This window comes from Hyla sarda, unplaced genomic scaffold (assembly GCF_029499605.1).
Source record: "Hyla sarda isolate aHylSar1 unplaced genomic scaffold, aHylSar1.hap1 scaffold_505, whole genome shotgun sequence".
In the NCBI taxonomy this organism is placed as follows: domain Eukaryota; kingdom Metazoa; phylum Chordata; class Amphibia; order Anura; family Hylidae; genus Hyla; species Hyla sarda.
In genome coordinates this window covers 16,492-31,795 of record NW_026610516.1, presented here as the reverse complement: position 1 = coordinate 31,795, position 15,304 = coordinate 16,492, and the positions used below count along the sequence as shown (strand labels likewise).

At 44.4% G+C, this 15,304-nt stretch overlaps 1 protein-coding gene across 1 annotated transcript in view; it reads right to left on the bottom strand.

Annotated features, from left to right (window-relative positions):
• Window positions 1–14,227, bottom strand: part of LOC130337687 (zinc finger protein 160-like) — a 48,350-nt gene extending 34,123 nt beyond the window's left edge. The window contains exons 1-5 of the mRNA XM_056553957.1: window positions 13,519–14,227; window positions 13,320–13,411; window positions 13,082–13,190; window positions 11,782–12,816; window positions 9,628–9,791 (exon numbers count right to left, since the gene is read on the bottom strand). Coding sequence (XP_056409932.1) covers window positions 9,628–9,791; window positions 11,782–12,816; window positions 13,082–13,190; window positions 13,320–13,411; window positions 13,519–13,585 — 1,467 coding nt within the window. The 5' untranslated portion in view covers window positions 13,586–14,227. The remainder of the gene's footprint in view (window positions 1–9,627; window positions 9,792–11,781; window positions 12,817–13,081; window positions 13,191–13,319; window positions 13,412–13,518) is intronic.
• Window positions 14,228–15,304: the final 1,077 nt, after the last annotated feature.

The window sequence follows — 15,304 nt, the reverse complement described above, 5'->3', positions numbered from 1 at the left end:
CTCTAATTATATTCTTATAAGATAAAGGACCAGATATGTCTCTAATTATATTCTTATAAGATAAAGGACTAGATATGTCTCTAATTATATTCTTATAAGATAAAGGACTAGATATGTCTCTAATTATATTCTTATGAGATAAAGGACTAGATATGTCTCTAATCATATTCTTATAAGAAAAGGGACTAGATATGTCTCTAATTATATTCTTATAAGATAAAGGGACTAGATATGTCTCTAATTATATTCTTATAAGATAAAGGACTAGATATGTCTCTAATCATATTCTAATAAGATAAAGGACTAGATATGTCTCTAATCATATTCTTATAAGATAAAGGGACTAGATATGTCTCTAATTATATTCTTATAAGATAAAGGACCAGATATGTCTCTAATCATATTCTTATAAGATAAAGGACTAGATATGTCTCTAATTATATTCTTATAAGATAAAGGGACTAGATATGTCTCTAATTATATTCTTATAAGATAAAGGACTAGATATGTCTCTAATTATATTCTTATAAGATAAAGGACTAGATATGTCTCTAATTATATTCTTATAAGATAAAGGGACTAGATATGTCTCTAATTATATTCTTATAAGATAAAGGGACTAGATATGTCTCTAATTATATTCTTATAAGAAAAGGACTAGATATGTCTCTAATTATATTCTTATAAGATAAAGGACTAGCTATGTCTCTAATTATATTCTTATAAGATAAAGGACTAGATATGTCTCTAATTATATTCTTATAAGATAAAGGGACTAGATATGTCTCTAATCATATTCTTATAAGAAAAGGGACTAGATATGTCTCTAATTATATTCTTATAAGATAAAGGGACTAGATATGTCTCTAATTATATTCTTATAAGATAAAGGGACTAGATATGTCTCTAATTATATTCTTATAAGATAAAGGGACTAGATATGTCTCTAATTATATTCTTATAAGATAAAGGACTAGATATGTCTCTAATTATATTCTTATAAGATAAAGGGACTAGATATGTCTCTAATTATATTCTTATAAGATAAAGGACTAGATATGTCTCTAATTATATTATTATAAGGTAAAGGACTAGATATGTCTCTAATTATATTCTTATAAGATAAAGGACTAGTTATGTCTCTAATTATATTATTATAAGAAAAAGGTCACTTTTCTTTCTTGGAACGTGTGACCATGATATCAAACCAATAATCACCATATATAAAATATTTATAAACATTCTCTTATAAGAAACTAATCAAATATGTTACTAAGAGTGTGTATTATTCATCCCATAATCCCTATGTAGAAAATTATTATACACTTATTCTCATCAAAAACAGGTCAATTGTGTTCCTTGTCATGTGCAACCATAATATTCCTCCCTTAATCCCCATGTAAAAAATATATTACAAGACGATGATAATCACATCAGGTAAAATCAATCATTTAACCCTACAAATGTTTTGACTAATTTTCCCATTTTTTTCTTATAAAATTCACTATGATTCCATTATAAAACTGTATAAATTTCAGCAAGGAAATGGTTAATCATTTGCAATTTATTTTTGCAACATAGTATCAAGAACTAAAGAAAAGAACAAACTGTGATAAACAGTGCAGTGACCTCTAGTGGTGGTGATGAGAAGTGCAGTGACCTCTAGTGGTGGTGATGAGAAGTGCAGTGACCTCTAGTGGTGGTGATGAGAAGTGCAGTGACCTCTAGTGGTGGTGATGAGAAGTGCAGGGACCTCTAGTGGTGGTGATGAGAAGTGCAATGACCTCTAGTGGTGGTGATGAGAAGTGCCGCCTATCATCCCACTATACTGTTTAGTACGTCCCCTCCCCCATTATCTCCCCCTCCTCATGGTTTTGGGGTCTCACACCGCTTGGATTTACATACTTTTTTCTCATCACAAATCGCTCTCCCCACCCCCCCTGCTCCCTATACCCCCGACCACGAATGGTTAATAGTACATCCGGCCCTGGAGATAACACATTGTAACAAAACTTCTGCTCTGAAACTCACCTCAGTCTTTGTCTAACTTCTAGTTCTAAGCTCCGCCCACTCATGTCACATGACCATCCTCACAGGTCCTTCATCCACAATCTCCTCTATCCTGCTGAGCTCCGCCCCCACATGTACTGGTCACATGATTGTGACATCATCACAGGTCCTACACCTCCAGCATCTAACAGATACAGAGCAGGTCCTGGACGAGGCTGAAGTTGGTTTCTTATAATGACTAATAAACCTTTTTTCCTCTAATTTCTCTGCAGTAAATCTGTTTTTTTATACATAAATGTTAAATATTATTTGGGAACAATCAGATTAATAAAAAACAAATCTAGATTGTTTGTGTATTTACTGAAAAAAACAGCATTAAACAATGGATGAAAAAAAATTGCATTTTGAATAAGTAACTGGAATTTAAGGGGTTAAACGCTGTTGGGCCACTGACATAAGGAGGGAAGTATAAAGAGTAAGGGCCCCTCCATAATACCCAACTGTATCCAGCCTGGCACATCTGTGGATTGACATGATAACAGGTGCCAATCTTGCCAACTATATACATTTTGTGCATTTTGAATAAGGAACTGAGGAATGTAAGGGGCAGGGCCGTGGATTTTAAGGGGTTAAACACCATTGGGCCACTTATCTAAGGGTAGGAATATAAAGAGTAAGGGCCCCTCCATAATACCCAACGGTATCCAGCCTGGACCACACTGGGGATTGGCAGGAAAACAGGTGTCAAGTTTGCCAACTATATAAATTTTTAGTATTTGAATAAGTAACTGAGGAATGTAAGGGGCAGGGCCGGATCATCATTGGCGCTCCTGGAGCACCTGCTCTGGGCCCTGTGCCCGCAGGGGGCCCATCACATTCTGGACATCCCTGCGGGCTGCTCAGTAGTGGATCGGGGGGGGGGGGAGGGGACTGTTTTAAACTGGCCGCAGCGTCGGCTGCTTGTTAAAGATCAGTAGCCCGGCCGCGGCCACTTTATAACAGTGACCAGCGGCGGCTCCTGTGGGCCCGGACTCCTGCTTTTTCTATTTTTCATATTTCCTTACCTGGCTGCTCTCGGCAGGCTCAGGTAATGCATGGGGTCTTGTGGGCTGTGACGAGTGACGTCTCCTGCGGCTCCTCTGCACGGCGTCAGGGACGTCACTTATCATTTCCTGCAGCCGCGGCCGCTACAGGGCAGTTTTCTTCATTACACCCCAACGCTGCAGGAAATGAGTGACGTCCCTGACGCCGTGCAGAGGAGCCGCAGGAGACGTCACTCGTCACAGCCCACAAGACCCGACACATTACCTGAGCCTGCCGAGCACGGCCAGGTAAGGAAATTTGAAAAATAGAAAAAAGCAGGAGGAGGGGGGTAGCAATGAGCAGGGGAGGATTATGAGTGGGGGAGGATGATGAGACAGGGGGGGGTAATGATGAGCAGGGGGGAAGGATGATGAGACAAAGGGGGGTAATGATGAGCAGGGGGGGTAATGATGAGCAGGGGGGGTAATGATGAGCAGGGGGGAATGATGAGCAGGGGGGAATGATGAGCAGGGGGGTTAATGATGAGCAGGGGGGTAATGATGAGCAGGGGGGGTAATGATGAGCAGGGGGAATGATGAGACAGAGGAGGGTAATGATGAGCAGGGAGGGTAATGATGAGCAGGGGGAGTAATGATGAGCAGGGGGGGGGTAATGATGAGCAGGGAGGGTAATGATGAGCAGGGGGGAATGATGAGCAGGGGGGTAATGATGAGCAGGGGGTAATGATGAGGGGGGGTAATGATGAGCAGGGAGGGGAATGATGAGCAGGGGGGGAATGATGAGCAGGGGGGGGGATGATGAGCAGGGGGAATGATGAGCGGGGGAGGGGGGAATGATGAGCAGGGGGGGAATGAAGAGCGGGGGGGGGGAATGATGAGTGGGGGGGGGAATGATGAGTGGGGGGGGGAATGATGAGCAGGGGGGGAAATGATGAGTGGGGGGGGGAATGATGAGCAGGGGGGGAATGATGAGCAGGGGTGGTAATGATGAGCAAGGGGGTAATGATGAGCAGGGGGGGTAATGATGAGCAGGGGGGGTAATGATGAGCGGGGGGGGGAATGATGAGCAGGGGGGGTAATGATGAGCAAGGGGGGAATCTTGAGCGGGGGGGGAATGATGAGCAGGGGGGTAATGATGAGCAGGGGGGAATTATGAGCAGGGGGGGGGTAATGATTAGCAGGGGGGGAATGATGAGCAGGGGGGAATGATGAGCAGGGGTGGGAATGATGAGCAGGGGGGAAGGAAGATGAGCAGGGGGGAATGATGAGCAGGGGGGGAATGATGAGCAGGGGGGAATGATGAGCATGGGGGGGGAATGATGAGCGGGGGGGGAATGATGAGCAGGGGGGGGGAATGATGAGCAGGGGGGGGGAATGATGAGCAGGGGGGAATGATGAGCGGGGGGAATGATGAGCGGGGGGGAAGGATGAGCAGGGGGGGATGATTAGCAGGGGGGATGATGAGCAGGGGAGGATGATGAGCAGGGGGGAATGATGAGCGGGGGGGAACGATGAGCAGGGGGGATGATAAGCAGGGGGGATGATGAGCAGGGGGGGTAATGATGAGCAGGGGGGTAATGATGAGCGGGGGGGATGATGAGCAGGGGGGATCATGAGCAGGGGGATGATGAGCAGGGGGGATGATGAGCAGGGGGGATGATGAGCAGGGGGGGATGATGAGCAGGGGGGGATGATGAGCAGGGGGGGGAATAGGAGAGAACAAAATAGGACTAAACATCATAGAAGAAGTGCCAAACCATACCTATGTTACCCTTTGGATAGGGGGTAAGATGTTTAGGGCTGCAGTATTCCTTTAAGGACCAGGGGAGGACTAAGGCTAAGTTTGCAGAGAAGGCAAAAGCACAAGAAAAAAAATGCCAAATAATTACCATAACACAGGAAAAAGCTGTAGCAGTTTTTCTGTGTTTTTGCAGGTAAAAAAAAGGGGGAAACCTAGTCTTAGGGGTCTCTGGGAGCAGGAGTCTGGAGGAGGACTGATGAAGAAGACATGGCGTCTGGACCAGATGAAGAAGACATGGCGTCTGGACCAGATGAAGAAGACATAGCGTCTGGACCAAATGAAGAAGAAATGGCGTCTGGACCAGATGAAGAAGACATGGCGTCTGGACCAGATGAAGAAGACATGGCATCTGGACCAAATGAAGAAGACATGGCGTCTGGACCAGATGAAGAAGACATGGCGTCTGGACCAGATGAAGAAGAAAAGGAAAGACAACAGAGGAGACGTCTCCTGTCAGTCATTTTATGTTTGTGTTTTCTCCTGACTGTCCCATTCGATCTCTCGTCACTTCTAAGTTTTGCAGTAATAATGGATGACACTGTATATGAGGCTCCAGCTGTTATAAAACTACAACTCCTATAAGGCCTGAAGCTCTCCAGACATAATGGGGGTTGTAGCTTTGCAACAGCTGGAAAGAGTGACCTGAGCTGAAGTGATTTTAGACCATGCAGCCATTTTATTTTAACGGGGGCCTGACTCCTGTTCCACTCAGTGGAAGGAAGGGGGACTGTAAAGGGTGGGGGGGGGGATATCGTAATGAATTGCTCCGTCTTCCAGGCAGCCTTAATCTGGCCCTGATCCTCATAGATTGTAAGCTCTTGTGATCAGGATCCTCACTCCTCTTGTCTCCTCATAGATTGTAAGCTCTTGTGATCAGGGTCCTCACTCCTCTTGTCTCCTCCTCATAGATTGTAAGCTCTTGTGATCAGGATCCTCACTCCTCTTGTCTCCTCCTCATAGATTGTAAGCTCTTGTGATCAGGGTCCTCACTCCTCTTGTCTCCTCCTCATAGATTGTAAGCTCTTGTGATCAGGATCCTCACTCCTCTTGTCTCCTCCTCATAGATTATAAGCTCTTGTGATTAGGATCCTCACTCCTCTTGTCTCCTCCTCCTCATAGATTGTAAGCTCTTGTGATCAGGATCCTCACTCCTCTTGTCTCCTCCTCCTCATAGATTGTAAGCTCTTGTGATCAGGATCCTCACTCCTCGTCTCCTCCTCCTCATAGATTGTAAGCTCTTGTGATCAGGATCCTCACTCCTCTTGTCTCCTCCTCCTCATAGATTGTAAGCTCTTGTGATCAGGATCCTCACTTCTCTTGTCTCCTCATAGATTGTAAGCTCTTGTGATCAGGATCTTCACTCCTCTTGTCTCCTCCTCATAGATTGTAAGCTCTTGTGATCAGGGTCCTCACTCCTCTTGTCTCCTCCTCATAGATTGTAAGCTCTTGTGATCAGGATCCTCACTCCTCTTGTCTCCTCCTCATAGATTGTAAGCTCTTGTGATCAGGATCCTCACTCCTCTTGTCTCCTCCTCATAGATTGTAAGCTCTTGTGATCAGGATCCTCACTCCTCTTGTCTCCTCATAGATTGTAAGCTCTTGTGATCAGGATCCTCACTCCTCTTGTCTCCTCCTCATAGATTGTAAGCTCTTGTGATCAGGATCCTCGCTCCTCTTGTCTCCTCCTCCTCATAGATTGTAAGCTCTTGTGATCAGGATCCTCACTCCTCTTGTCTCCTCCTCATAGATTGTAAGCTCTTGTGATCAGGGTCCTCACTCCTCTTGTCTCCTCCTCATAGATTGTAAGCTCTTGTGATCAGGATCCTCACTCCTCTTGTCTCCTCCTCATAGATTATAAGCTCTTGTGATTAGGATCCTCACTCCTCTTGTCTCCTCCTCCTCATAGATTGTAAGCTCTTGTGATCAGGATCCTCACTCCTCTTGTCTCCTCCTCCTCATAGATTGTAAGCTCTTGTGATCAGGATCCTCACTCCTCGTCTCCTCCTCCTCATAGATTGTAAGCTCTTGTGATCAGGATCCTCACTCCTCTTGTCTCCTCCTCCTCATAGATTGTAAGCTCTTGTGATCAGGATCCTCACTTCTCTTGTCTCCTCATAGATTGTAAGCTCTTGTGATCAGGATCTTCACTCCTCTTGTCTCCTCCTCATAGATTGTAAGCTCTTGTGATCAGGGTCCTCACTCCTCTTGTCTCCTCCTCATAGATTGTAAGCTCTTGTGATCAGGATCCTCACTCCTCTTGTCTCCTCCTCATAGATTGTAAGCTCTTGTGATCAGGATCCTCACTCCTCTTGTCTCCTCCTCCTCCTCATAGATTGTAAGCTCTTGTGATCAGGGTCCTCACTCCTCTTGTCTCCTCATAGATTGTAAGCTCTTGTGATCAGGATCCTCACTCCTCTTGTCTCCTCCTCCTCATAGATTGTAAGCTCTTGTGATCAAGATCCTCACTCCTCTTGTCTCCTCCTCATAGATTGTAAGCTCTTGTGATCAGGATCCTCACTCCTCTTGTCTCCTCATAGATTGCAAGCTCTTGTGATCAGGATCCTCACTCCTCTTGTCTCCTCCTCATAGATTGTAAGCTCTTGTGATCAGGATCCTCACTCCTCTTGTCTCCTCCTCATAGATTGTAAGCTCTTGTGATCAGGATCCTCACTCCTCTTGTCTCCTCATAGATTGTAAGCTCTTGTGATCAGGATCCTCACTCCTCTTGTCTCCTCATAGATTGTAAGCTCTTGTCATCAGGATCCTCACTCCTCTTCTCTCCTCATAGATTGTAAGCTCTTGTGATCAGGATCCTCACTCCTCTTGTCTCCTCATAGATTGTAAGCTCTTGTGATCAGGATCCTCACTCCTCTTGTCTCCTCATAGATTGTAAGCTCTTGTGATCAGGATCCTCACTCCTCTTGTCTCCTCATAGATTGTAAGCTCTTGTCATCAGGATCCTCACTCCTCTTCTCTCCTCATAGATTGTAAGCTCTTGTGATCAGGATCCTCACTCCTCTTGTCTCCTCATAGATTGTAAGCTCTTGTGATCAGGATCCTCACTCCTCTTGTCTCATGTCTGTGTTCTCTCATGTATTCATATCCTTACATCTAGTACCGCTCTACATCTCCCCCCAAGTCCTAGAGAACTAGACTACCCGCTATTTATATTCATTTAATATCCCCACATAGTAGAACAGTAGGAGATAATGGGATCATCTAAGGGTCATACAGAACCATTTCAGTAAGTCCCACATTTATGAAACTTTATGGAGAATTTTATTTTTTTCTTATCTGCATCTGTTTTTGTATGTGCCCAGTTAGTGTTTTTGCTGTTTGGTTGTTGTGTGTTCCAGAGCTCCCTCCCCATCTGCCTCTGCACGCTGTACACTTTACCCTGTTCTTATTACTGTTCTAATCCACAATGGGGTCTCTTAAAATTGTTATCTGGAATTGTTATCTGGAATGTCCAAATGTAAACAGGCCCTTTGTCTACACTTTGTCACATGGCACCCTACACACTTGCTTGCAGGAAACCCATAGTACTGGACATGAAGTGTTGGCCCTAAAACGGGCATGGGTTGTGAGGGGTTATCACCCATCCTACTCTACCATACTAGGGGGGTTTCCGTGATGTTTCTAAATCGCTCCCTCTGGGTGTGTCCCAGGTTGTATGTGATCATTTCGGTGAATCTGTTCCTTTCAGTCTTTAGTTTTACGTTGGTGTCAGTGTATGTCCCTCCCCCCCTTTCAGGTAAGTGTGCTTGATGTAATTACTGATAAGTTGTTCTCCTTCCCCTGATCCTGTTCTTTTTATAGGTGACCCCTACAGTTCCTGATCCTTCGGTTGACCGCACCGATGCTGTAGACACTGGCTCTTCTAGGCTCAACTCCTGGCACCTGGCGATGAGTCTCACTGGAGATGGAAGTATCCGCGCGAGTCTGCTTTCTCCTACTACTCTTCAGCGCATAAATCCTTCTCCCGGATTGACCTTGCCTTCGCCTCGGCTGATCTTCTGCCAGCTGTAAAAGATATTCTGTATACTAGTGGAGGGATCTCAGACCTTTTGGCCATTCTCCTTACCCTTAATTTAAGTCCCTGTTCCTCATCTAGACTGTGGGGCATGTATCCGGGGTGGCTCCAGGCCAAGGCCATCTCTGAGACATTGGGATGGCGCACAGTGGTTACTGAGCCCATAACGCTAGTCATCCAGATACCCTCATGCAGTGGGATGCCTATAAGGCTGTGATTAGGGAGTAGCAGGGCAGAGGGTGGTACATGGAAAATACCTTGCAGTCAGAGATGAGTGTTCTAGAGGCGGCAGTTGTCCGTGACCCCGTTTAAACTTGGGCTAAGACACAGAGGATCTTGTTGATTTTGCAGAAGGCAAGGGTCTAGAAGAAATAGGTTGAACAGGAAGCGGGTCTATTTGAATTTGGGGAGATGAATGGGAAATTGTTAGCATTCTTAGCGAAGGCGGGTGGCTCGGTGGCCTCGATTCCATGCATACAGGGCAAGGGGGGGGGTCTCTGGTGTCTGATCCTGTGGCCATTAATAAGGTGTTTAGAGATATCTATAGCAACCTCTTCTCCTCTAAGTCTCCCTCAGTCCCAGACGAGTTTCTGCCCTTCCTTTAGAGTCTGCTGCTTACTCCCCTGACCCTGTCCTCCACCTTAGATGCTCCTTCCTTGGCTGACGAAGTTGCCCAGGCCATTCAGGATTTGCCACCGGGGAAGACCCCTGGCTTGGATGGGATGGTGGGAGACTGGTACAGGATGAATGAAGAGAAGTTGGTACCTCTTCTGTTGAAACTGTATCACATATTTGGCGAAGAAGACACTTTCCCTGACTCGAGGGGGAAGCTTCGATCTAGTCCTTCTCAAGCCTAGTAAGGATCTAACTATACTGGACCCTATCTCACTGCTCAATGTAGATACTAAAATTATGGCATAGATTTTGGCTAATCAACTTAACGGGTCATTACTTCCATCATTCATCCTGACCAGACTAGGTTCATGTCGGGCAGGGCTATGGATATTAATGTCTGGCGGCTCCAGCTCAATATCGCTGCGGCTGGAGGTGATGCTTCTCCGGGCTTTGTCGCTATCCTTGATGTTTACAAGGCTTTTGATTCTGTGGAGTGGCAGTATCTCTGGAATTTACTGCGTGTCCTTTGTTTCAGTCCCAGATTCCGCTCTTGGGTCTGCCTCCTGTATGATTGGCTTAGGGCTTGGATTTGCACGAATCCTAATGTATCAGATGCGTTCATCCTGGGTAGGGAAGAGATCAGAGATGCCCGTTGTCTCTTCTCCTGTTTGCCCTTGCCGTTGAACCCTTGGCTGCGGCTGTTCACGCCTCTTCGTCTATCCGTGGTATATGCAGGGGTTCCTTGGAGGAAAAGGTTTCTATATACGCTGATGATACCCTGGTCTATCTGGCAGATGTTGAAGGTTTCCTGAGATTGCGGTTTGGCTCATTTTCGGGCCAACGGGGCCAAGTCGTCCTTGATGCCTTTCTGGTGGGTCGACCCTTCCACCCTCCCTCCTGCTTAGCTTGCAAGTGGTGAACAGGTTCCTACTTGGTGCTGGAGGTTTCTGCCTCCTTGGTGGACTTTCTCCCTTTTAATTTGGAGGCCCTCCTGACCAGTTCTGAAGTCTGGCTTGGGTCCTGTTATTCCTCCCTTTGTCCTTGGCGGGCAGGGTGAACATATTTAAAATTCGGATGCAAATTCGGATGCGGATCAAAACTGATACATGTGTTGGATATGATTACTGAATGGAAGTCAATGGATACAACTTGGCGTGCAGATTTGTACAGTTTGAAGGTAAAAAATCATGAGAAAAAGTAGAATGGTAAAATCGTGATGTGAATGCACCATTACTTTGTAACTTGGGCTTCGCTGTTGTGGCTGCCTGGAGTCTTGTTATGAGCTTCTTACTTTTATTGGAAAATGAAAAATAAATACTAGGGATGCACCGAAATTTTGGCTACCGAAAATTATCGGCCAAAAATGCCCCTTTAGGCTGATTGAATTTTGTGCCAAAATTTTCGGAAGGCGTGGCTAACCTCTTCCCAACCCATGAAAAAATTTACACATATAAAAAAGTGACTCCATAAAAAAGCAATAGATCACGGCGCAAAAAAATGACCCTCATACAAACCCATATATGGAAAAATAAGAAATTTATAGGGGTCATGGAGAACATGAATACGGCTTCTCTTATGTCCCAGAAGATGGAACAAACAGAATATGAGAGAAAATACTTCTTCCTCAGATGACAGAGACAGGAGACTGTATAATGGGGACAGAGGGCGGTCATATATAACAGCAATAACCGCCCCCCCCCCCCCCCCCCTGTCGGGGCCCCTCAAAAATCCACAGCAGCACTCCGCACCCCTGTCTGGAGAAACACCAAGAATGTCCCTTCTCCATCTCCACAAGGACTGACAACCTCTTGTTATAGGGACCGGTTCACATACAGGATTTTACTTATTGGTGACAACACAGAAGTGTCCTGATCCTGATAGGACAGAAGTGACACATGAGATACAATCAGTAATATTTCTAATGGAAATGAGGCCGAGGTAATACATAGTAATCACCAATCATTATCATCCATAGAAATCATCCAATCATACTGTAGTGTAGAGCTACAAGTCACTACTAAATGATACACAATAGCATTACATATTACTTCTCATTACCGTTATTTACCTACAAAGGTCACATGGCCCCAGGTGCTGATGACCAAGAGATGATGTTGGCTTTAGCTTAGGTTTCATTAGGAAGTTTATTCGAGGGTTAATTCTCACAACAGAACTTAGCAACATCACATTTTACTGTTACCTGAGATCTCAGATTTCCATTCTTCATATTATTATATTTTTATCATTTATCATTCATTTTTATCAGTCTCCAGTGTGACTTCTCTCATGTCTAGAAAGTTGTGGTTTATACATAAAACATTTACCACATTCTAAACATGAATATGGCTTCTCTCCTGTATGAATTCTCTCATGTATTGAAAGAAGTGATTTATTTCTAAAACATTTACCACATTCTGAACATGAATAGGGCTTCTTCCCCGTGTGACTTTTCGTGTGTACATTAAGCTCTGATTTACTTTTAAAACATTTCCCACATTCTGAACATGAATATGGCTTCTCTCCTGTGTGAACTCTCTCATGTATTGAAACATGTGATTTGCTTGTAAAACCTTTCCCACATTCAGAACATGAAAACATCTTCTCTCCTGTGTGAATTTTCTCATGTTTAGAAAGATCTGATTTATTTTTAAAACATTTACCACATTCTGAACATGAATACGGCTTCTCTCCTGTGTGAACTCTCTCATGTGATGAAAGTTGTGATTTAGTTCTAAAACATTTACCACATTCTGAACATGAATACGGCTTCTCTCCTGTGTGAACTCTCTCATGTATTGAAAGTTGTGATTTATTTCTAATATATTTCCCACATTCAGAACATGAATACATCTTCTCTCCTGTGTGAATTCTCTCATGTATACCTAGATCTGATTTCTGTGCAAAACATTTCCCACATTCTGAACATGAATATGGCTTTTCTCCTGTATGAATTCTCTCATGGTGAATAAGCAGTGATTGGTATTTATAGGATTTGCCACATTCTGAACACACATACTGCTTCTTTCTTGTGTGACTTTTTCTGTGGTTAACAAGAGCTGATCTTTTTGTAAAATATTTTCCACATTCCTCACAATACGAGCCTTTCCCCCATTTCTGATCTGTCCTTGTGGTAACAATGTGTGGTTGGTCAGGAGAAGGTTCCTCATGATCAGGTGGATTATTATAGGATAGATCTGGATGGACATTAGGAGTAAGGAGGTCTTCTCCTGAGGAGCGCTCCATCATATCTTCATCTTCTCCTTTATCATTCAGGGATAACATGAAGTTTCCCTCAGAATTCTTACTGGGATTTTCTGTTGGGATAAAAATGGATTATGGGAAATGTATAAAATATTATTAGGTTGGAAACACACATGAAATTTTGCTGCAGTTTTTGATGGTCACCTGACCCCAGAAGAGAATACAGAGGAGAGGAGATGATCCCCCTTTATAGTTTCCTTCTTTTTGGGGTCACTCCGGGCACTGACTCTAAGGGAATGTTCACCAGAGATTTTTCTTCTTATAAAAGCATTTGGAAATATGTGCCGCCGTCCGCCCGCTAAAGCTATTATTACATACCTGGGGTAACACCTCCTGGAATTTCCTCCTTCACTTCCCTCATACACGGGTGATGGCCCCTCCTCCTCTCTTCTTCATCCTCCACTTTATTATTAGTCAGATCTCCCCCCTGATGTGACATATAGAACAATTCACTACAATACAGCAGACAGGAGGAGCAACAGAGACCCCCAAAATCTATCCCCACATCTATGACTGCAGGACCCCCCTATAGAGATATAGGATCAGCCACATCTACCTGATGCTTCTCTGGGACATTTCCCTCTGGACAGTCCTGGGAATACAGATGGCGGGGACACCTCTCGGGTGGATTTCTATCAATGACTCCATCTGTAGGGAACACACAGTGATGAATAGATTATTCCGTGTGATGATCAGATGATGGGTGTAGTAGTATCTAGGAGACCCTCCAACAATAAAAGTCTCCCCCTCCTTACACTGCTGATCGGCCCCGAAATCCGTCTCCTCTTCTGGTTCATCTTTAACCTCAACCTTAATATCCATCAGATCTTCACCCTAAAGAGCAAAAAAAATAAACCACAAAATAAAAGAGGCTCCCAAATTCCAGCATAAGCTAAGAGGGCACACGGCCCCATGGTTCCCAGTATACATCCCCCCTCCTCCTTATTTCCTTCTTCCCCCTTTATCTCCACAGGTTGTTTTCCTCAGTTATTCTGCCCGGTAACAGCTGTTCTGCTGAGAGATGGATTCCTGCTTCTGATTGGAGGATCAGATTCTGCCCGGTAACCATGATCTTCTGCCCAGCGATGCTCCAGCCCAACAACAGCATTCTGATTGGCTGGAGGCCCATTGGCGGGAAAAGTATTTCCCTTATATACTGGGCTGGTGTCTCCAGCTCAGTCACCTGTGGGAAGATTAGAAGAAGCCCCGCCCTCCCCTTTTATTTCACTTTCCATCACATTGGGGGAATTCATCAAACGCTTTTTTGTGACTTTTTATGGCATTGCGGATTTGTGAGAATTTACTGTTCACAGTGAAATTTCCAAATGTGGATGCAGTGGTCAGGAATTTATCATTGCGACTTTCTGTGGGAAAGTCGCAAAATAGTAGCAAAACCCCCCTCCCCCAAAAAAGTTGTAAGTCACAAAAGTGCCTGTTGGGAGCATTTCTAAGTGCGAAAAGCTCCGCTCTCTAACCTCATCTTCCACCCACCCGCTAGCTGTTGTAAGACTACAACTCCCAGCATGTCCTTACAATGCAGACATGCTGGGAGTTGTAGTCTTGCAACAGCTAGTGGGTGGGTGGTATATGCAGGCGGACGGGTGGAGAGCGGCTTGAATTTTAACACCAGGGCGCCTCCAGCCCATGTATAGGTTACATGGGAGTATATGTAACATATATCACACCCCCTGCACTATGTAATAGTGACAGTGAGGGCATGCTGGGAGTTTTAGTTCTGCAACAGCTAGAGAGTCATAGGTTGGGGATTGCTGCCCTAACATGTGTCCCTATATGGTACACAACTACAACTCCCAGCACCCCAAGTTTTAACCTGTTAAGGACACAGGGCGTACTTGTACTCCCTGGTCATGTTTACCGGGTTTAAACAGTTCTCACCAGCGGAGAACGGGTTACAGGCAGCCAGGACCCACAGCTAATGCTGGGCACCACCAATCGGGCAGATGCCCGGCATTAACCCTTTAGACGCCGCGATAAGTGGAGCTGATCGGGACTATCGCAACAAAAAATCGCAATGTCCTGTTCAGCTAAGAGGAGGATGGGAGGGTCCTCACCTACTTCCTCGTCATCCGATCGGCGATCTACTGCTCCAAGCCTGCTAATCAGTGTATGCAATGAGAAGATTGCATGTTTAAAAAAAAAAAAAAAAAAAAAAAAAACATTCCCTATTCAAAGTTAAATCACCCCCTTTTAGAAAAATGTAAATAAAATAATGTAATAAATGTGGTACCGCCGCGTGCGTAAATGTCCAAACTATTAAAATATAAGGTTAGCTGAAACGCACGGTCGATGGCGTACACGTAAAAAAAGTCCCATAAAAAACAAAAATGGTACGTGTAAAAACTACAGCCGATGGCACAAAAAAAATTAGCCCTCTTGTAGCCCCGTATGAGGAAAAATAAAAAAGTTATAGGGGTCAGAAGATGACAATTATAAACATACTAATTTTGGTGCATGTAGTTTATAATTTTCTTAAGTATTAAAATAAAACCTATATATATTGGGGATCCTTGTAAGCATATG